The sequence below is a fragment of the Phyllobates terribilis genome, unplaced genomic scaffold (genome assembly GCF_046119375.1).
Source record: "Phyllobates terribilis strain yellow unplaced genomic scaffold, ASM4611937v1 Scaffold_2__4_contigs__length_985480577, whole genome shotgun sequence".
Classification (NCBI taxonomy): domain Eukaryota; kingdom Metazoa; phylum Chordata; class Amphibia; order Anura; family Dendrobatidae; genus Phyllobates; species Phyllobates terribilis.
The window spans coordinates 828,553,022-828,577,004 of NW_027362762.1; the positions used below are offsets into that span (position 1 = coordinate 828,553,022).

The window sequence follows — 23,983 nt, forward strand, 5'->3', positions numbered from 1 at the left end:
ATATAGCATTCAGATAATTCCCCATCACTTCTCCCCCCCACCTCCATCATTGCTCTCCCCCATCCCCTCAATCATTGCTCCCTCCCATCCCCATCATTGCTCTCCCCTACCTTCTCCAACATTGTCATATCTCCCCCACCTTCTCCATCATTGCCATATCTCCCACCACCACCTCCTCCATCACCATTGCCATATCTCCCCCTACCTCCTCTGTCATCATTGCCATATCTCCCCCCACCTGCTCCATCATCATTGCCATGTCTCCCCCACCTGCTCCATCATCATTTCCATATCTCCCCCACTTGCTCAATTACCAGGGCCATGTCATATCTCCCCCACCTCCTCCATCACCATGCCATGCATATCTCTCCACCCACCTCCTCCACCATCATGCCATGCATATCTCCCCCCACCTTCCACATTGCCATGCCATATCTTCCCCCACCTTCTCCATCATCATTGCCATGCCATATCTCCCCCCATCTCCTCCATCACCATGCCATATCTCTCCCCACCTCCTCCATCACCATGCCATATCTCTCCCCACCTCCTCCATCACCATTGCTGTCCCTTATCTCCCCCTACCTCCTCCATCACCATAGCTCTCCCTCATCTCCCCCCACCTCCTTCATCAACATTGCTCTCCCTCATCTCCCCCCACCTCCTTCATCACCATTGCTCTCCCTCTTCTCCCCCCACCTCCTCCATCACCATTGCTATCCCTCATCTCCCCCCACCTCCTCCATCACCATTACTGTCCCTCATCTCCCCCACCTCCTTCATCACCATTGCTCTCCCTCTTTTCCCCAGAGCCTCCTCCATAACCATTGCTCTCCCTCATCTCCCTCCACCATCACCATTGCTCTCCCTCATCTCCCCCCATCATCACCATTGCTCTTCCTCATCTCCCCCCACCATCACCATTGCTGTCCCCATTTCCCCCCATCTCCAGTCTTCGTTAAAAAAAAAACAAACAAACAAACAACACTTACCTCTCAGCACACTCCCCCTGTAGCATCGTCCTCTGCTTCCTGCCCGGCATCTTTCTCCCTCACTCAGGCTCGTGCTGCATGATGACATCATCAAGCAGCGCGAGCCTGTGTCAGGGAGGAAGCGCGGGCAGGAAGCAGAGGTGAGGACGGATCCCTGCAGCCATTTTCCTACTGTCAGCAGCGGAGCTGGAGGCATCGCTCCCTGCCCACCGCACAGGATGAGGGCAATCTGGCCATGGGCCCCCCAGAGCCTGGGGGTCCGAGAAGCAGGCCAGATTGCCCTCATCAGCCGCACTGCAAGGGCACTCCTGACCCTTGCAGTGCGGAGCCGGCAGCCATGTTAATCAGGGGCCCCGTGCGTCCGGTGTCCCGGTGCCCCAGCCCGACCCTGTTCCTGACAATCAGCTGGCCGATGCCCATTAAAGGGAATCAGTCAGCAGGTTTTGGCTTTATAATCTGACAGCCGCATGAAGTAGTAACAGAGACCCTGATTTCAGGAATGTGTCACTTATTAGGCTGTGTGCTGTAGTTTCAATACAATTAGTGTTTTATCAGCAGGAGATTATCACTAAAGGACTAGGTCTGATGTGCAAGCCTGACCAGCTAATCGGTGTAATTTGCAATCCCACCATTGACTGGCCCCTTGCGGACAATACACACTGTAAGCTGCCAATCAGGGGTGTGGGCAGGTTTATGCAGGACTCAGCATTCAGAGCTCTGCTACATTTACCACAGAGAAAACAGGGATTCTATCAAAACTGCACCAAGCAGTCTAGTATGTGATACATCACTGGAATCAGGCTTCCTACCCCTACATCATGTTGTTGGATGAACACGTTAATATTGATGAGTGGCTGACATTAATCATATGTGGGGGTGATTTAGATTACCATATTGTGGTAGTGGCAAACAGTCACTGGCATGATCTTAGTGAAGAGAGGATGTCATGGCTGAATATAGCCGTTTGGACCACCCATCCTGTCTAACATGACTTTCACAGTTGTTATAATAAAATATCTCCCGTTACAGTATTGACGGTCATACATAATATAATTTTTTGGCCTGATGTTTTGATCAGATCAGGCAGATTACACAGTGCCTAAATACACAGTGAATCAGTCATTAGCAATTGGCCCTCGTGTGTATATTACACTGGAAGTCCCAGTAAAGTACAGGAAGCAGTGAGAGTGGGTACAATGTACAGGGCTACAGAATAAGTTACCAGTATATAACTAATTGGATACAGAATGATAAAGCCCTGTGCTTTTCTGCAGACGGCCTGTGCTATAGGATATGCATAAGAGCACACACTCCGCACCGCGCTGCAGTCAGCAGCCGGCACTGGCATTTTCAATGTAACTTTGTGATTGCGTATTATGAGCGAAGGAACTGTTTTCCCAACACTCGCAATGTAATTTCAACAAAATGATTTATGGCTGCAGGAAGCACTTGTCAAATAAAAAGAAGAAGGATTGGTGAGGAAAGCAGAACACCAGGAAAAGGCAAAGAGAAATAGATGCAGACGATAGTATTACATTTTCGGACAGCATATGATCCACTGGAGGCCGATGATATTCAAGTCAGCGACAAGCTGACCTGTACATATCAGTAAGGAAGGGTAAGTACAACATAGGCTTTTCTTAGGTACTACATAATAACCCCCATGTCAGCACTCCTTTCCTGAAAATACATTTTGCTGGCCATTTTAACAGAATAAAAAACATTGTCTATATAAAATAAATAATTTTTCATGTAAGATATAACAAAATAGGGAATAATAAGGTGAATCTCCAATTTTTAGAATTTTTTTTGTTCCCATTTCTGTAATTTATTAACCTACCTGCATGATGAACATCTTCACACTTCCTGCTTAGAAATAGAATTAAAGCTAAGTTTCTGAATACCTCCAGCCACCACTAGAGGGAGCTCCCTACATACAATTTATATAACAAACTCAATATCATAGTACGCAGAAAGCTCCCTCTAGTGGTGGCTGCAGGTAGTCTGTAATCTATTTCTGTGCAGAGGATTTCAAGCTCTATATAGAAAATGGAGCTTCATCCACTAGAAGTTTAAAAATACTGAGGAATGAGTGTTTTTGAGGTATATGTATGTGAGTGAAATCTAAGCTAATAGTATACATAATATAAAATGGAGGACTTTTTTTCCTCATATTAAAAAAGTATTATCCTCCCTCCCCTTCCCCACACACTCATCAGAATAGGTAAGGGTTTGAATAGTTGGGTGCCAATGATCAGACTTTTATGCCTGGTGGGGGAACACTGATTATGTAAGGATAGAAGACAACAACCCCAAGCACACAAGATTAAGATACATACCTGAGCTCCTTTTTAATTTCTTCATAGTCCCCCTGCACTTTCAGTTTTTCTTCAAGTTGCTGTATAAAAAAAAGAAAATCACAATTAAGGAAGAAAACTTGTGTATGCCTCAAATAAGAATATAGAAAACCTGCTACATTATTTAAAAGCAAAAAAAAAGCAACAAGTATAACAAAAATAATAAACTAATGTACCATTTCATGTGATGACTGAAGATTTCCTCTAGTGTATTGAGGGGTTTCTGCTTTAGTATAGCTTATTTTAAAGACCTTCTTCAGGCATTTTGAGTTTATTGACAGTGGTCCCTCTGTTGCCACCCCCATTTCTTAGCCAAAGCACAAAGTTGCTACAAAGAACATTTATCTCTCTGGAGGACTCAAAACCATGCAATACTTTATTTCCCCTGTGGTGGTGCTGCAGGAGAATTAGCCTATTGCTGCCAGGCTGCGTTACCCACTACAGCTCATAGCTGGGGTCACAGCAAATTTCCAACTTGTATAAATCAGTTTATTTTGTGGCAAGCCCTAAAATGGAATCTGTCAGCAGTTTTGGCTATTTAATCTGAAAGAAGCATGATATATGGGCAGAGACCCTCATTCTACTGATGTGTCACTTACTGGGCGGCTTGTTGTGGTTTCAATAAAATCAGTGTTTTACCAGCAGGATATTATCAGTAGAGGCTTAGTTGTCTCGTGCCATGTAGTCCTCCTATTGTATAACCCTGCCTCCACCACGGATTGGCAGCTTTCTGCCTATGCACAGTGTATGCAGAAAGCTACCAATCAGTGGTGTGGGCGGGATTATACAGGGCTCAGAATTCAGAGATCTGCAGCAGAGAAAACAGTGATTTCATTAAAACTGCAGCAAGCAGCCCAGTACGTGATACATTGTTGGAATCAGGTTCTCTGTCCCTACGTCATGCTGTGCTCAGATTACATAGTAAAAGCCTGGTGACAGATTCCCTTTACGTAACAAAGTCTTTGATGGTAAGATTATACCGGCTACATTTTCACCACCTTGTTCACGATTGATCTGTAAATGTCATTGTCTTGGACCACATTACCATAGGCTAACATGACCTATCTGTGGATTAGCCATAGGCCAATATATGCCTGATCTGTGGATTAGCCATAGGCCAATATGCCCGATCTGTGGATTAGCAATAGGCCAATATGCCCGATCTGTGGATTAGCCATAAACCAATATGCCCGATCTGTGGATTAGCCATAAACCAATATGCCCGATCTGTGGATTAGCCATAAACCAATATGCCCGATCTGTGGATTAGCCATAAACCAATATGCCCAATCTGTGGATTAGCCATAAACCAATATGGCCGATCTGTGGATTAGCCATAAACCAATATGGCCGATCTGTGGATTAGCCATAAACCAATATGCCCGATCTGTGGATTAGCCATAAACCAATATGCCCGATCTGTGGATTAGCCATAAACCAATATGCCCGATCTGTGGATTAGCCATAAACCAATATGCCCGATCTGTGGATTAGCCATAAACCAATATGCCCGATCTGTGGATTAGCCATAAACCAATATGCCCGATCTGTGGATTAGCCATAAACCAATATGCCCGATCTGTGGATTAGCCATAGGCCAATATGCCTGATGTGTGGATTAGCCATAAACCAATATGGCCGATCTGTGGATTAGCCATAAACCAATATGCCCGATCTGTGGATTAGCCATAGGCCAATATGCCTGATGTGTGGATTAGCCATAAACTAATATGACCGATTTGTGGATTAGTCTGGTTTCCATAGATAGATTGCAAGTCTGTGGTTCGAAATTAATGATTTTATTTATTTGTTTTTGTTGTTTTTTTTTTTTTTTAACTACAGCACCGGAAAAATGAAAAAAAACAAAACCACAACATGGCAGATGAACTTCCTGACATATCTACCAATGGTCGGCACCTGTCAGTCTCTTCTGCATTACAAAAAAAGGCACTACTGGTCGATGGAAAGTGTCCTAAATGCTGCTTAGGCCATCCAGGACCTCTATGGTGGGGCTCCTCCAGTAGACAGGCGATGTATGATCTGCTGTACAGTCGCCATTCCTGCCTGTGATGTGCGGTGAGGAGTCTTCTACTGACTGTACAGTTTCAGTCGTCAGCTGCCAATGGGGAGGATGATTGATGCCTCTACAATGCGGTGTTGCTGCGAGTCACATCACATATTATAGCAAACAAATGTCACTATGAATTCCCAATTTCAATTGTTAATGTGATTTTAATGGTGCTGGGGAAGGCCTACATCTGGGATCCATTCACATGCCAAGATGTATGAAGCTGAACAAACGGTGATTCAGATCTCACAGGATGACACGGGGGCCTGGAAATGGTTGTTAAAAATATAGTACATTAACCTCTTCTCTATAGAGGGCATATGGGACGTTTCATCTACAAATGGCCACTGATGGAGAAAGGCAAGTTCCGCATATTAGAGGAGGGGGAAGGGGGTCTGCTATCCCTGACAAGAAGAAAAATGAAGGGTAGAGGCCATGGATAGCATGGATAGTATGTCTACACACACATGGAAAATATGGCAGCGCTGTATGCACCACCGGCCTCTATATAGCCTCTGCATACAGTCAGCTGCAGGATTTACAGCACGGATCTGTAAGCTCAGTAGGTGACGTTCTCTAGAAAATACATTATAGAGTAAAATCTAAAGCGGTTTGGTTTGACTACATCAAAGGGGTTGTCCAGGTTTGAGAGCAATGTCTGCAGAGGACGTCTGAATCATGACAGTGTTAGTGCGCACGCCGTCATGATCCCCCATTATCACTGATGCAAGCAAGCAGTCGCATGATTTTCGATTTGCATACATGCGGTCACATGCAAACTAGCCTCATCCGCCTTCTCTTAACAGAAGTGAATTGAGAGATTCAAAACAATTCTAGTCGGCATGTGACCGCATCCATACAAATTGCATACGTGTGGTCATGTGACCGCTTGCGCGCACCAGTAATACCGGGGAATCATGACAATGTGCACACTGCTCGCTGTCATGATTCAGACGTCTGAAGTCACACAGGGTGATGTCAGACATTGCTCTGAAAACTGGAAAACCCCTTTAAGAACTACAATCCCCTGCAGAATACCAAGGCAGTGGGACGCTCTTTTTTTTAACAGTGCCAAGCACTTTCTTATATCACTGTGAATTTTAGGATCTGCTTGTTGTGGTTATTATGGCTGAATGGAACCGGCCTCAGAGCAAGTTGTTAACAATTCTTTGTCTGCCATTTCTATGGTTTCCCAGATATGCAGTGTGACTATACGGTGCCTTTACAGCTTGTCCATCAGATGTCCTGCTAATGCTATAGGAAGAAGGGATGTGTTAGTGCATAGCTTATGTATGGCTATGATTATGGAAAAATATTATATATATATCGTGCTTAAAATGTAGTGTGGCACCTGCCCTATTACACGGATATAATGCTGCCCTGGCATTTGTGCTCCGGCGTGCATGTCATGGCAGCAATTTATTTTTATCCTCCTGACAGGAGACAAATTTTTGGTGACATCATTTATCAAAGGATGAGGACGTATGCAAAGCTGGCGGTAGTGATGCATGCAGGACAGAATGAAACATTCAGAGGGATCAAGAGGTTTTGCTTTTGTGCGCGCCTCCAAAACACACGGCCTATTAGAGACGACTCATTGAGCACAATTCCTGGAATTATCTGGGATGCATGTAAAGATGCACATTGTGCTGCAGCAGAGTATTTTGCAGGGTAATAAAGGTTAATGGTGGTTTCTCTAATCCTCAGCATGTTGAACATGGAAGGGATAACCAATTTCAAGTTGGACTGTGATTTTCCCATAACAGACTGCAATTAGAATATAGTAACGTTCTCCAGAACCAGAAGTCATGTAAAAATTGATTATACTGAGTTTGCTATAATTACTTCATGTAACCTTAAAGCCAATCTAACACCAAATTTCACAATAAAAACTACATACAGTACTAAATAGATCTCTTAGACCCGATCAGACTGGTGTATTTACTTTGAAAATCTATGTCAGAATGGCTGAATAACACATCTCTGGAAGTTTACACTCATTCTCCTCCCATCTAGCCTGATTGACGGCTCCTCAGTGTCCCATCTGCTGCTGAGATCTCACGCTGTTCAGTACAAGCTGCAGCTGTCAGACAGGCGGGGTGGGAGGAGATTGCACACTGGGACTCGCTCACTCTTTACCTGGATTTATAAAATGCCCATTTGAATATCAGTATTATATAGGCATCGTGATGTGGATTTTCAAAGTAAGTACACCAGTCACATCAGGGTTCTATACACAGTAAGTAACAAAGGAGGGAGCCATCATTAAGAATAGGTGATGCCACAGCTTCTCTCTACCCCACTTCATACAGACCTAGGCTAAGATTACAACATTACAGTAAATCATTTTTTTTATACGAGTTTATATATTTTCTGTAATATAGATAGTGATAAGAAAAATTATATAAAAACCTGATTTAGAGAATAGGCCACATTCAGATTACACATTCTCTTTACTGATATGCTACCCCTCCTGATGAATATGGGACTAATGGATCTACTTCTGTCAGTAAATTTACAGGAAAAAAGTAGGATTTAGCTGGGTTTTTTTTTACAGGGAAACTGTCAGCATGTTTTCGCTATGCAATCTGAGAGCAGCATGATGTAGTGGTGGAGAGTATGATTGCTGGGATATGTCACTTACTGGCCTGTCTAGTTTCAGTGTTTTATCAGCACGAGATTATCACTACGAGACTAGATATCTAGTCCTCCTGCTCTGTGTATCTCCGATCCCACCACTGATTAACAGCTTTCTGCCTATGCACAGTGTACACAAAAAGCTTAGTGGTGTTGGCAGGGTTAATACAGGACTCAGCATTCTGAGCACTGCTAGATAAAACCGTGATTGTATCACAAAGACAACATGCAGCCAACCAAGCAAGTGATACAAAGCTGGAATCCGGGGTCTCTGCCCCTACATCATGCAGCTCTTGGATTACATACCAATAACCTGGTGACACATTCCCTTTAAGGCTGATCTGAGAGTGCATGTCTTGTATATAGGGAGCAATGAGGGGAGAATAGCTATTGGTCACAAAGATCATTTTTCAGGTGTGATGACCATCATAAACATCGGGACATTCCTTTTCCAGAGACATCTCGGATGCAGTGTGTATGGTCGGCAAAGAGCAGGTGCAGTTATTATAGTCTGGACTATCACGTTCAGCTTCAGTGGTTGACAGATCAGTAGATTTGCGCACCCCCAGGACCAGGTCAATGGCACTTACTTTAAGAGTGCTGTTCTTGGTGTTTAGCTGCTGTTCAAGCTGGGATATTTGAGAAGCGGAGTTTTCTCGGAGCTTTGTCAGACTGGCCTGTAACCTCTGCACATCTTCCACAAGTTGGGCTATTTCACGCTCCTTTGCGGTAAGTTCAACTTCCATATTAGAGCGATCTGATCCCTCCGTCGTCTGATCCTAAAGAGACAGGAGAGTTTCAGGATTTGCTCAAATGAAGTGAGACATATAGAAAGCAAATATATTGTGTCAAATACTATTTTACAAATGTGGTCTGGGACGGCAGCTGCTGTATATAAATGGACATGGAACGTATCGGGTCGCTTTATCTCAAAAGATAGCTGCACATGAAACCTTTCATTATACTCAACGTATCAGAACTTCTGCCTGATTGGCGGACCGCTATCCCTCTGGACCTCCCTACACACATGCACACCCAGTGTAGCTGTGCATGCAGTAGCTTATCTACCCTCCCTGAGAACAATCAATAAGACATGTTGAAATCTAGCTGCCCAATCCTTCCCCCAAAAACATGGAAGGTAGATTTAGGACAGCCCCATACACTATTAGTGGATGCCACCGCAATAAGCGGGTTCATGCGTTATTAATCATATGTGCATGGCCAGTTCATATGTTTATATTCACAAGATATGCCATAAATGTCCCTTAGATGCACAACTATTTTGTGAAAGAGCCCTGGTATCTCCATTTATTCCTATTCGTGTCAGTGGGAGCTCCGAAAATCACCCAGCAAGCATGAAATTGGGCTTTCATCTTTTAGACATTTATGGAAAACCTTACAATATGTCATAATTGTTCCAAATGAGACAACCCCTTTAAGGTCTTTCTTGGAACCAAAAATGTGGTATGCTATTAAAGGGAATTTGTTACCATGTTTTTGTCACCTGATCTGAGAGCAGCATAATGTAGGACCCTGATTCCAGTGATGTATTACTTATTGGGCTGCTTGCTGTAGTTTTGATAAAATTATTGTTTTATCAGCAGGAGATTATCACTAAAGGATTATTATACCTGCTGCCATGTAGTCCTGCATATTCATGAGCTCTGTATAAGCCCACCTCCAACACTGATTAGCAGCTTTCTGTGTACACTGTGCATGGGCAAACAGCTGCCAACCGGTGGTGTGGGCGGGGTTATACAGAGTTCAGCATTCAGAGACCTGCTAGATCTGCAGCAGAGAAAACAGGGATTTTATCAAAACTGCAATAAGCAGCCCAGTAAGTGACACATCCCTGGAATCAGGGTTTCTGTCTTATACTGCTCTCAGATGTGAAAGAAAAAACCCTGTGACAGATAAAAGGAATAGGATTGGGCCAAACGAGTTCTTGGTCAACAACTATCTTGTCTCCCCATACATATACATGCCCAATCGATTGGGCATATTCTCTCAATAGAAGAGTTACCAGACACTAGTAGGAGAACAAAAGAATCTGGTATCTTGAAAACCACCATACCTGAACCTTATATAGCCTGACCTCAGCCACACGGGTAGAGTTTGGACACTACCTTACACATTAAATGGCCATGTGGTCCCTCTGAAACAGCATCACACCATAAGCTTTACACCAGCAGTCACAACTGCAAAATAACTGCAAATACTCATGGGGCAGTAAAAAGGACTTATAAAAGGAAGCTCTGTTAAAGGGTTTCTGTCAGGAGGATTTCACACCCCAAACTATTTATATGTTCATGTAGTTCTTTCAAACACAAGTCCAGCAATACCTCTGCATGGCCAGTCCGTTCCTCTGTCACTGAGAAATCAGCATTTGAATTGATATGAAAAGGAGGTTGTAGATCTGAAGCTTCCGTCACCCCAGCTCTATTCCCCCGCCCAGTGCTGCCTTCCATTGCTTGACTGACAGACAGCCTCTATACTGTGTGACTTAGGCAAAGGAGCAGTCAGTCAAGCAGGAGGAGGCAGCGCTGGGCAGAGAGTAGAGCTGGAGTGACAGAGGCTTCAGATTTACAGTCCCATTTGCATACAAATTCAAACACTGATTTCTCAGTAATAGAGGAATGGACTGGCCATGTATAGGTATTGTTAGATTTTTCTTTGAAAGAGCTACATGTGTATATAAATTGTTTGTGGGGTGGTATCCTGCTGACAGATTCCTTTTCGAGGAGTAATTTAATCTCACGTGGCAGATATCAAGAACAAATTGCTGGATTATTCAAAGGAGTAAATTTGGTATCGCATCCTCATAGAGAATAAAAATGTGATCATAAAGTGTATTTTCACCGTATCCGGCGGCTTCTGCGTCTGCGAGGCATGGTGGAGAGATGTGCTAGCTGATGAAAGCTGCTCCTTTAAGGCCTCGGCTTCTCTCTGTGCCACCTCTGCTCTCTAAAGGAAGAGGGAAAAAAAAAGGTTTAGAGAGAAATACATTCATTTTAACAACTGACAATTAATCTGAGAACATTCATCAATTCATGCCCGGCTGACTATAATTGATTTTCCTAAACACTCAACCTAATAAATGTTAGGGGGGGGGAGGAGGAAAAAAAAACTGGAAAGTGATGGATTTTTATTTTAAACAGTACAAGGAAGAAATAATTGAGCGATTATGACAGTAATTTAACGCTAGAAGCAAGGAATCCCCTGCTGCTGTTAATGCTGCAGCCCACTGAATTTATCAGGCTGAATAAATATGAGGAGAAATGGAATCTTTTTTATTCAATTTATTTCTATACTCACGCCGAGAATGATTTCATTTCAGAATTACTTGTGGGAATGACTCATGGAGGGAGGCACGGTGGGAACCTTTTAATCTGGTGGGGTTGGATTCTATACAGCCAATAGAAGAAGGCATGAGACGGCAATGGAGGGGTTAAAGCGGCAGAAGGATGGAGTCGGGGAAAGTAGCCGCCCTAGCTCCAAGAAGGAAGCAAATCCGCCTTGTGTGTAATTCAGAGCTGAATGGGATTATTTTACACCAGCTGATGAATTTCATCAGGAATATTGTGCTCGACTAGGATGTGTGTGGAGGCAGAGAAGCGTCGGCTACAAAAGTGGCTAGCCACGAGACGAGGGCAGATCTCAGATGTTATACGGCATCTGAATACAATCACAATATTAATGGAGGTCTGGCATTAGCACATCTTAACAGGAATCTGTCAGTAAGAAAATGACTGTTCAAACAAAGCACAGGCGCTCAGTGCATCATGGAGGGGCCAATCATTTATATACACCTTCCCACCTGCTTGGTTTCCATCTATCTCCACCCTTCCATGGCTCTATGAAGCCAGAGCTGTCAATGAAAGAAGAGGGGGCAGAGATAGAAGAGAAACAAGTAGGTGGGAACTGTGCTAGGTTTGAACAGTTGTTTAAAAGGAGTCGTGTTAGCACGCCAAAGGGACTGTGTCAGCACAGAATGACTGTTCAAACTAAGTCTCCCTGCTCAGTGCTTCACGGTGTGGCCAATCCGTTAACTACACCTTCCCACCTGGCCGTTTTCCATCCATCTCCACCCTTCTCTGGCCCTATGAAACTAGAGCTGTCAATCAGAGAAGAGGGGAGGGGGAGATAGATGGAAAACGAGTAGCTGGGAAGGTGTGTATAAATGATTGGCCGCACCTGTACTTGGTTTGTACAGTCATTCTGTGCTGACAGAGTCCCTTTAAAGCACACGCCAAATCTGGCCCACAGGGTAATTATATTTGGCCCACAACTTTGGCACCTCCCCTCCCCATTATACTGTACGGAGGACTATGTGGGGCCCATTATACTGTCTGGAGGACTATGTGGGGCTCATTATTCTTTATGGAGGACTATGTGGGGCCTATTATACTATATGGAGGACTATGTGTGACCCTTTATACTATATGGAGCACTATGTGGGGCACATTATACTGTATGGAGGACTATGTGGGGTTCATTATACTGTATGGAGGACTATCAACCTACAGAGAACATGGAGTAAATTCCCACTCAGACAACAGAGTATTAATAATTAAAAACACATATTTATTCCATCGTTTAAAATATACATACAAAAGTGACAAAAAAAATACATATACAAATAGTAAGTCATTCGGGGTAGGGGTCATACACCAGAGCCACAAAAATACTCAATCTTTATGCCCATCATATAATAGTATATATGAAATAGATAAGGTAATATCCAGCAATAAATAGAGGAGTAGTAAGGTGTCTAAGATTTGGTAGGGAATATCACAAAAACACCCATAGAGTAGTATCTATAGGTAATTGGTTACCTGATAGGGTTCCCCCTCCAAACACATACAGGGTCTAATGGGTTAAGAATACCATCGTGTTTAAGTCAGAGGGGCTTACCCATGTGAGCAATAAAGATTAGCATGCGACTCTGAAAAGCCCCGACGCGCGTTTCGCGTTGCTTCCTCGGGGGGCTGTATGGAGGACTATGTGGGGCACATAATACTATATGGAGGACTGTGTGGGGTCCATTATACTGTATGGAGGACTGTGTGAGGTCCATTATACTGTACGGAGGACTGTGTGGGGCCCATTATACTGTATGGAGGGCTATGTGGGGCCCATTATACTGTATGGAGGGCTATGTGGGGCCCATTATACTGTATGGAGGGCTATGTGGGGCCCATTATACTGTATGGAGGGCTATGTGGGGCCCATTATACTGTATGGAGGGCTATGTGGGGCCCATTATACTGTATGGAGGGCTATGTGGGGCCCATTATACTGTATGGAGGACTATGTGGGGCCCATTATACTGTATGGAGGGCTATGTAGGGCCCATTATACTGTATGGAGGGCTATGTGGGGCCCATTATACTGTATGGAGGGCTATGTGTGGCCCATTATACTATATGGAGGACTATATGGGGTCCATTATTCTGTATGGAGGACTATGTGGGGCCCATTATTCTGTATGGAGGATTATGTGGGGCCCATTATTCTGTATGGAAGACTATGTGGGGCCCATTATTCTTTATGGAGGACTATGTGGGGCCTATTATATTATATGGAGGACTATGTGTGGCCCATTATATTATATGGAGCACTATGTGGCGTCCATTATAATAAATGGAGGACTATGTGGGGCCCATTATACTATATGGAGCACTATGTGGGGCACATTATACTATATGGAGGACTGTGTGTGGCCCATTATACTGTGTGAAGGACTATATGGGGCCATTATTCTGTAGGGAGGACTGTGTGTGGCCCATTATACTGTATAGAGAACTATGTGGGGCCCATTAAACGGTATGGAGGGCTATGTGGGGCCCATTAAACTGTATGGAGGACTATGTGGGGCCCTTATTCTGTATGGAGGACTATGTGGGGCCCATTATTCTGTATGGAGGATTATGTGGGGCCCATTATTCTGTATGGAAGACTATGTGGGGCCCATTATACTGTGTGGAGGACTATGTGGGGCCCATTATACTCTATGGAGGACTATGTGGGGCCCATTATACTCTATGGAGGACTATTTGGGGCCCATTATACTCTATGGAGGACTATGTGGGGCCCATTATACTCTATGGAGGACTGTGTGGGGCCCATTATACTGTGTGGAGGACTATGTGGGGCCCATTATACTCTATGGAGGACTATGTGGGGCCCATTATACTCTATGGAGGACTATTTGGGGCCCATTATACTCTATGGAGGACTATGTGGGGCCCATTATACTCTATGGAGGACTGTGTGGGGCCCATTATACTGTGTGGAGGACTATGTGGGGCCCATTATACTTTGTGGAGGGTAGTTGATAGATATCGAGAGTGGCCCACGAAGTCGTCAAAGTTTAATTATTTTGGCCCTCTTTGTATTTGAGTTTGACATCCCTGCTTGAAAGGGACTCTGTCAGCACAGAATGACTGTTCAAACTAAGTCCCGCTACTCGGTGCAGCCAATCATTTATATACACCTTCCCACCTACTTATTTTCCCTCAATCTCCCCCTCCCCTCTTCCTTGATTGACAGATCTGGTTTCAGAGACAGAGAAAGGCGGAGAAGTATGGAAAACAAGCAGGTAGAAAGGTGTATATGAACGATTGGCCCCGCCATGGAGCACTGAGTGCCTGTACTTGGTTTCAACAGTCATTCTTTGAGATGTGCCCCCTGATCTCATAATTATAATGATAGGATTCACTATAAAGGTGTTTCTCCAGAAAAAGTGCATACATATTGGGAAATGTGAAGGAACGGAAGTGATTTTCATGTGGAGATTTCTCTAAGGTAATTTCTCAGCCAATAATGATTAAACACTACAGCAGTGACAACCATGAATAATAACGGATAATCGCTCTGACTGCTGGAACACATTGTCCGACCCCAGAGCAGATTGTTTTGTCACCATAGACATAATATGTCTGCTGAAAGCCTATAGTCTACATTAGTAATGGTGTCCTATATAGGTGTATATGTATGTGCCGATGACTGCTGCATCATCATCAGCTTTAGCATCGCAAAAAAACATTCAATAGATCTCTGAGAAAAGAGTATTACTAAGGACGCAGCTCTCCTGGAAACAAGCGCTATTGTATAGGACAGGAGTAATTGTATTGGAAGTAATCAGTAGCTCCCTCTGGTCCATTGGACATAACATCCGGACTGCTTTCATGTAGATCCCATAACAAAAAAAAAATTGTGGGTCGGCTTCTGAACGAAAAGCATGTGTTCACTGTACACATCTCCGTCCTAATACATAAAAATCCATTCAAAGAAAGCCCAGATCCCAGAGCTTTTCAGCGTGATCTTACACTCCCAGAAGATGTGCTTAATCAAAACGTCATGTTCAGCCCTCGCCTGCCAAAAGACCTTGGTTAGGACTACAAATCCTTCTTGGACAAAAGCAAATGTGTGCATGCCAAAGCAGAGGCAAATAACTCCGGTCTAGAGCCGAGTCCAGGACACATTTCTCAGCGTGATATTATGGTGTGCATTAGAAGGCTTTTAACACTGCCATCATCGTATAATGAAATATCAATGCCGTATTGTTTCTTAAAGGAATTATTACTGAATGTATAATATCCCCACGTACGTGTATAAATATGATGTAGAAGGGTTTTTTTGTTAATTTGGAACTTTCCCAAAAGAAACATTGGAGATGACATGAGACGGGTGGCCGGGATCCAGCTCCTCACCTGCGCCTGGAACGTGTGGATACTAGTGCTTACAGTAACCGTCTACAACTAGACATATTGTGTCCTCTTTCGGTTGAAATGTGGTTCGTGAACCAAGGTGACATGAGATAATTACATGCTGCTCAAGGACTGATGAAGTTACCTGGTTGGCTCTTTCCAGATCAGTCATGATCATTTCAATCTCATCGGCCCTAGAAATGAGGGGGAAAAGAAAACACAAATAGGTAAAGCTAGTAAATACAAAAAATATAGTTACAAAAAATTTGTCAGATATTTGATTAGTTAGTGATGGCCTGATCAATATATGTTCAGTACAAATCTGGACTCTTGGACCAATAGTGTAATTACCGAGGTTGTCCACTACTTTTACACTGATGGTCTATACTTAGGATAAGTCATCAATGTTTGACACCCGGCACCCCCGCTGGTCAGCTGTTATCAGTGGCAGTGGTCGCCGGCCAGAAGCACTTACTTGCTGAGCTGCTCCGTCTACTTGTAGTGGCCACCACAGGGTACTACACATCCACCGCCTATTGATCTGAATAGGAGGCAGATGTGCAGTACCAAGCCCCAGCCACTACAAGTAGACGGCCAGATCCGCAAGTACTTCTGGCCGGCGACCACTGCCACCGATAACAGCTGACCAGTGGGGGTGCCGGGTGTCAGACCCCGGCCGGTCAGACATTGATGACCTATTCTAAGGACAGGCCATCAATGTAAAAGTAGTGGACAACCTCTTTAAGCGGTACTATGTCTGGTACAGCACTTGCAGGTCTTTCACAGCTTTAGGATACAAGGTGCTTATGTCTATAGCATCACTTCTAGTTGTACCTTCATTCTCTCATCTGTAGGAGGCCAAGAACTCAGCCCCTCACCATCACACATTGATACACAGGTACAAAGGGGGAAAAGGATCATAGTTACATGGTCAATATAGTTTAAGACTAATGTCCATCAAGTTCAACCGAGGGATGGGAAAAGGTAAAAGGAAGGGTTATATGTACAACTACTATGCATGATCTGGTCAGCCCCAGAAGAGCTAATCTTTCCCTCCAGCCGATTCACTGTACTAAACATTCAGAAAAGAACTTTACACAAGTATATTATTATTTCTGTTATGTTCTTCTAGAAAGAAAGCCTTTTTTGTAACCATCAATGATTCCCACTGGAACCAGCTCCTGCGGTGGACAAGCATTGCCGGATAGCTCTTAACAGAATGGGGCATTTCTTACATAACTAGGATCTGTTCTCTCATTTGATGAATAAATGCCCCCATACACAGTAGATTATTTTTTTCTGAACCTGCCGATTTCAGTTTGACAAGCTGACCATTGGGTCACGAAAGTCTCAAATTCTCTCCCAACAGATGATGTCAGGGAACAGAACAAACAGTTTGAATTGAAATGCCCGTTCCATATGTTCTCAGGGCAGATAAGTCGCCACCAGTTATCTGATAGTAGCGTTATCCCCTCAGCCCACTGAAAACACTAGCCCACTCAATCGAGTGATCACATATATGGGGGAATATAGGAGAGACTGCTTTCACCCAAACAATAGTTTGGCTGACTGCTATCTCGTGTATTGGCATCCTGGCATGGCTGTGCAGACATCATCACTGTCCCCACTGGGGCTCACAATCTAGATTCCCTATCATTGTCTTTGTAGTGTGGGAGGAACCTGGAAGAAACCCACACCAGCAAGGGGATAACATACAAGCTCCTTGCAGATGTTGTCCATGGTGGGATTTGAACTCGGGACCCCAGTGCTACAGTATGCTAACCACTGAGCCACCATGCTGCCCAAGATGCGTAGATCCTTGCATGGCAGCTCCATTGTTGTTCTATGGGCAGACAGATGAAAGTGCACACTTTATAGAAAAGTATATGACTATGGTTATAGTAATATTAGGCAAATAACCCTGATATAGAGGTAATGAGGTGGCATTCTACGAATTAATATATGAGCTTGATAGGAGGCTTTTCCCCATTCAATCCAATATATTTTCTAGACATCCATTCTAAACACACAGAGACTGCATGTAATCAATGTGCGGCAGAAACTAAACGAACACTATTTTTGTCATTGAAAATGGTCCACAGAATTAGGTGGAGATCACTTTTTGACATATCTCTCTCTGTAATTGCAGCTGTTTACATTCCAGTCTTCTTGTTTAAGAAGTGCGGCTCGGCTCAAAACAGCTCCTAATTATAGATCCGCACTGTAAATATGAATTCATCTTAATCTCTACATGTATAAATATTTCTATTCATGATTCACGTTCAAACCAGACCTTGTATTGGTATTTTAAATGATTTCCTTGCTAATAAACATTTTAGCAAAATGTAACTTTTTTTTTTTTTTTTAAATACTGGCCAACCGTTGTGCCCTATTTTGGTCAGATCGGAGGATATTCTAATAGAAGAGCACACTTTATCCTTTGTAAATCCACTACTAACAGAGATCAGACAAAGCGTTTGTATTAGCAGCTGGGATAACCCCTACCATGAAAAGTTAAGTTTATCTTCATATTTTATATTTTTTGCTGAAGAATAAGTCTGCCATAACTGATATAGTCAACGCATTGCCATAGGTGGTCCCGTCATCTGACCTGTTAAAAGGAACACTCCACCCGAGGTCTGTATTCTCTAGATGTGCACTGCAGGCAGCCATAATAATCCCATCATAACCACAGAAATCACCACTAAACCCAATGGATACGATAAGTCCATGGGTCCCGTCAGGCAACATTCGTATCCGACATAACATTCACGCTTTTGGTATATCTTACAAGGGGTGATTATGGTGTAGATTATCATGTAATAGAGTACAAATTTGCTTATTGGTGAAAGTTTTATTTAGATCTGTTTAGACAGGTCAATAATCGGGAAACGAGATTTTGTAGGAACGCTTTCCCGACAATCAGTCTGGTCAAACAGGACGACAATCACCTGACAAACAAACAAAAAGTTCATTTGCTGCATGCGGTTTTTAAAGGGGCTTAAAAAAATCATCATTATCGACAGCACATTGCCCAGTGTAAACAGGAGACGTGCTGCCGATAACAATATTCTATGAATAGAATGATCATATTAATGACTGTTCTGTGCTCATAGTATTATGGCTGGCTCACCTAAACAGGCTATTAGATGGCCACCGATCGGCTTGCATGTAGTTGATCGTGGTGGTTGCAATACTCCAAGCCAGTTTACACTTGGCTGAGTTATATAACTCACTATTAAAAGTCCAATGATACGGTCTTGCTAGAACAATAAGGTTCACGCATACGCTGTAGCTCAAATTACTAAGCATGATGTGCAATCCTTCTTAAGGAACCACCTATCGCTGTCTACTGTGCTAAATGATCATTATAACTAGTTCCATTTGTTATCATTTGCATCTAACTGATAATTTCTTCTTTAAATTGGCCTTTATATCGGCACAAGGAACTCAAAATGACACAGAGTATCATGCTCTATTTACAATGCAAAGGAATCTTATCTTTAGGTGATAACAGTCCTGTTATCACCCTCACTTCTATCTGGGTTATTTATGATAAGGCTATAAAGATGGAGGCAGTTAATGGTTTATTACATTTAAAGATAACTGTGCTTAAAATGAAGTGGTTCTATTTTAGGTTTATTGAAGGTAGATAAGGCACATCATTCATAGAAGATAGCTTCTGACCCGTTTGGCTCCGCATTCTTCTTTATTTGATTGGCTCCTTGACACCCCTGATGGCGGCTTAAGACACCCATACACATTAGACCAACTTTGGCCAAAATTGACGATATCTATGGGCTCAGCCAAAAGTCTAATATGTATAGGGTTGAGGGCCTCCGAACTCTCCCCCAATATATGATGTCGAAGGAGAGGAGGATCCAGAATGTCAGTTTTCAGATTGCAGATCCCATTGATTTATGGGAGATAAGTCACCGCCAGAGAAGTCTGGCAGCGGCTCTCTTGTAGAGAACGCAGGAGCACTTATCAGAGCTAGTGCTCCTGGGGGTGGAGACTTCAGGAGAGATCTGTCAACCAAATGATTAGCTGGTTTGGCCAACAGCTATCTATTGTGTATGATGCCTATCATTACCTATGGCTCATTTCCTAGCAGAACAGAAGATCTGCATGCTGAAATTCAATATACTGTACCTATGTTGTTGCCTGCTTTCAGTGGTATGACATGATTAAGGCTCTTAGCTGAAACACGTCGGTTTATGTATCTCTTTTTAGATGTCTCATGGTGACAGATATGTTTGTATTTTAACTTTGCTACAATAAAGTTGATTTTTTTACTTCTAAAAGTTGAATTTGCCATCGCAGGAGGATTCCTTCGCTTTTTTCTGCATTGATACTTCCACGTCCCAGGCTAGGACGGCTCAGTGTGAGGCTCTACAGGTGGAACTTGTGATCTCTGATGTGGTAAGCTGACGTTTCCTTTCCCTATCCCCTCTGTTTTCTATCATGTTATTCTATGGGGATGTGCACATATCCAATTTTTTCTTCAAACCGAGTGAGAAGAGAAAAAAAAAAAATCGCAGCATGCACAATTTGCATCCGAGAATCGGAAGGTACTCGCCCATTCTAGACTATATCTGTATAAAAAAATCGGACTGCACTCTGATGACATCCAAGTGCGGTCCGATTTTCACACACTGACATAATGGAAAAGGTGGAGAAGCTTTTTTTTTCCTGTCCACCTCTAAGAAAATCTGATTAAAGTCTGATCAGAGTGTGATTAGCATAAATTGGACATATTTTCTCGGATATGGAGAAAACGTCCATCTGCACCTGCCCTGAGGAGGTGACTAGCACTTTGAAGCTTCCACCCATACACTGTACTGCTCCATTTAATTAATCGATCGATCATACAAATTAGAAGTCCAAACATACACAGAAATCAGCAGTTATGTACAATATATAGGATCAGAGCTGGTCTTACACTTAATAAAGTAACCCTTTAACAGAAACCATGCTGCAATATATCAGTTTATGATTGGAAAGGTTCATTTTTAACTTACTGACCATAAATTATAGACTTGATGAGGTCCCAGATCATAAAACCACACAACACATCAGTAACCAGGAGGGAACTGCTGAGAAAACAGAAATTCCATTCCACACAATCTACACGTGTAAGAATTGACTCCACAATTGGCCTCCAGTGGCCCAACATGGTGTCCAAATAACTAATGTGTGAAAAAAAGGGGGCAAACAGAATCATACAGACAATATGTGAAATGCAGGTCACAGCTCTGCATGTGACCCACTGAGCAATCACAGCACTGCCCGGATCTGTCACTCAAGGTTCAGTCGTTCCAGTGCTGGGCAAATTGAACAGCTGTGGCCCGGAGAATTAAGTGTACTGCGTGATTCATTCTGTATCTATGAAGGAAGGCATGCGAGAATGTCCTGAGCTCACTAATGCATTATAGGCTCTCCTGCCATAGATTAGGGTAATGCTTCCACCATCATGTAATAGAATATTATTGACACAGATTGTCAAACAATAAAAATACCCCTCCAGACTGGTTTATAATGTTATTGGGATCATTTATAAAGATCTCTATAGACATAATATAATGGTGCATTTCCCAAAGGAAAGATATGCATGCACATGTCTCAGTGATGGATGGGCCTGAACAGTTTTGCGCAAGAACATAATTTCCTAACACGTCAACCTAACCAATACGTATTATCTGCAGCATTCTGCCTTGCATATTTATTGTATTTATTATTATATATTGCCAGCATATTCCGCAGCACTTTACAGACATCATCACTGTCCCCATTGAGGCTCACAATCTAGATTCCCTATCAGTATGTCTTTGTAGTGTGGGAGGAAACCGGAGAACCCGGAGGAAGGAAGACAACGCAAACACGGGGAGAACATACAAACTCCGTGCAGATGTTGTCCTTGGTGGGATTTGAACTGAGGACACCAGCGCTGTAAGGCCGCAGTGCTAACCACTGAGCCACCGTGCTGCACAGATATGTAAAACTGCCTTATGAATATAGATATAACTTGTATTAAAAACATAAAAAAAAAATAAAACATCCAAGAATATAACCTAGGCATGCAACAAAGAACATCCAAAAGCAATATTGTTTGGGCACCCTGCACTTATGCTGGTCAAGACCCTGAAGAATACAAAGTAACTCCATTAAAAGGGGCAGCCCTGCTCTCCAACCTCACCTGATTAACTCCTACATTGCCCTGTGCACAAAATGGCCCAGAGGGGGGTCACATACTAACAATTGACTATGAGAGTTGGGATCTGTGGTCCCAACAATAGAATAGAATGACTTTTGAATATGAAGCTCCATTCGTTGTGTATGATAGATTAAAAGATAGCCAAGTGCAGCATTGGCTATGTTCTTTCCCAGAGACTAATGAGGGGATTGTTGGAAAAGATTGGCTAAATAAGTGTTTGGCTCACGGCTATCAAATGTGCATGCTCAACTTTAGTTCGCTTACTGATCAATTGTAATTAAGGCGCATATCCACTCTATGGCAGAAAACAAGTGTTGAGCCTTATATCCGATGTATATGGCCAGCTTTAGCCTAGAATTACTGACCCGACAAACAGTCAAGTGAGAGGAGCTCGTCTTAAACCAGAGGACATTACCAAAGTCACCTCTAAGTTGTTTTGATAAATAAAGAGCTCATTCTGTCCTGAGGTTTGGAAGTAGGATTTGTTTTTGATCAGTTTTAGGCTCCAAAAAACCCAAAAGATGCCCATACACATTCAACAACTGTTGGCTAAACGCCCATTAGACTGACTATTGCTCCCAACCCCTCCCTCATACACATACACTTTCTGTTCCATTATGTGTTTTCAATCGGGAGAGGGGAGTAATCAGCTGCTAAAAACTTCTGGCGGCGTCTTAAAATTCGACATGCCAGGTCCTTCTTTCCCCTGACTTCTGTTGGAAAGCTGAGATATCCCCATACATATTGGACAGTCGTCCAGCCCCGCAAGGTGTATTGATAGCAGAACAGACCTCCCCTCTACTCAACCCAACAAATCACCTTAAACAGAAAAGGTTGAGATAGTCGTAATCTTGAGCTACTGTCCAAGACCGGGTTTCCCCCGCAGTGGACTTTACACAGTGCCATACCATTTTGTGATGTTTTAGAGATATGGGTGGCTGGTCTGGTTTTAATCGCTTAGAGATGCTGACGTGCCGCCATTATGTCCAGCCACCAGCTTATTGTAACCAGACTTGTTTAATCCGTCTTCCTGAAGAAGAGACATGTCTATGCAGTGATGACTAAAATGGTCTTCAGGACACTTTGTCTATTGCTTTCAAGTAACTGTCTGCTCGTCTGGAGTAAATATTTGCCTACTGCGGCTAAATTGTTTGTTAATGTTAAATGCTGGAATTACATATTGTTTATCTCCATAGCAACAACATGAAAAGAATCATTGCCTCCATTTTAATTCCGATGAATCTTGATGTTTAATTAAATTAAGCACAATGGAGAAGAAAATCAGAGCTGGAATGCTCTGGAAAAAAAAAAAGAAATAAAAGGAAAAAAAAAATCAGCAGATTAACAGAATAAAGAACGTGAATGTGTAGGGACTTATAGGAAGATTAATTGAAATATAGATACATAAATATTAACATCTTCCAAAGGGATCACCAATGTCACAACCTTCCTACAGAAGGTAGCAGGGAAAAGGCATAATATTTTCTACATGTAAAGCCTGACTTAAAGGGGTACTCCAGGACATAAAACACTGATGGGCTATCCTCGGAAAAGAACATCAATGTTTAATCAATGGGGTCACACGTCTAGGACCTTAGCGACGGGGGGCTGTAGTATTGCTACCAACTGAACTCCAATGACTAAGACCCCATTCACAGTTAGATACAATTGGATATATGATTTTGTGGTGTGGGTAATTATGAGATCAGGGGGGCACATCTTAAAGGGACTCTGTCAGCACAAGAATGACTGTTCAAACCAACTATCCTCCATGGTGGGGCCAATCATTTAACTACATAAAGGGAAAACAAGTAAGTGGGAGGGTGCACTCAAATGTTTGGCCACGCCAATGGTGCACCGTGCGCCTGTATGTTTAAAATAGTTTTTAATTTTATTTCTATATGTAAAACTATCGGAAAAGAGAAGCACCAATGAATCTGGCCTTACAGGACTCCTGTGCATCCCCTCCCCCACACACACTTCACACATATGATTGCAATTGT

General features: G+C 43.0%; 1 protein-coding gene across 4 annotated transcripts in view; it reads right to left on the bottom strand.

The window, feature by feature from the left end:
* CUX1 (cut like homeobox 1) overlaps positions 1-23,983 on the bottom strand; it is a 491,160-nt gene that overhangs the window by 219,374 nt on the left and 247,803 nt on the right. For all 4 annotated transcript variants that reach the window (XM_073667764.1, XM_073667762.1, XM_073667763.1 and 1 more), the window contains exons 9-12: positions 15,912-15,960; positions 10,914-11,018; positions 8,645-8,833; positions 3,332-3,390 (exon numbers count right to left, since the gene is read on the bottom strand). In XM_073667764.1, the coding sequence (XP_073523865.1) occupies positions 3,332-3,390; positions 8,645-8,833; positions 10,914-11,018; positions 15,912-15,960 (402 nt within the window). The remainder of the gene's footprint in view (positions 1-3,331; positions 3,391-8,644; positions 8,834-10,913; positions 11,019-15,911; positions 15,961-23,983) is intronic.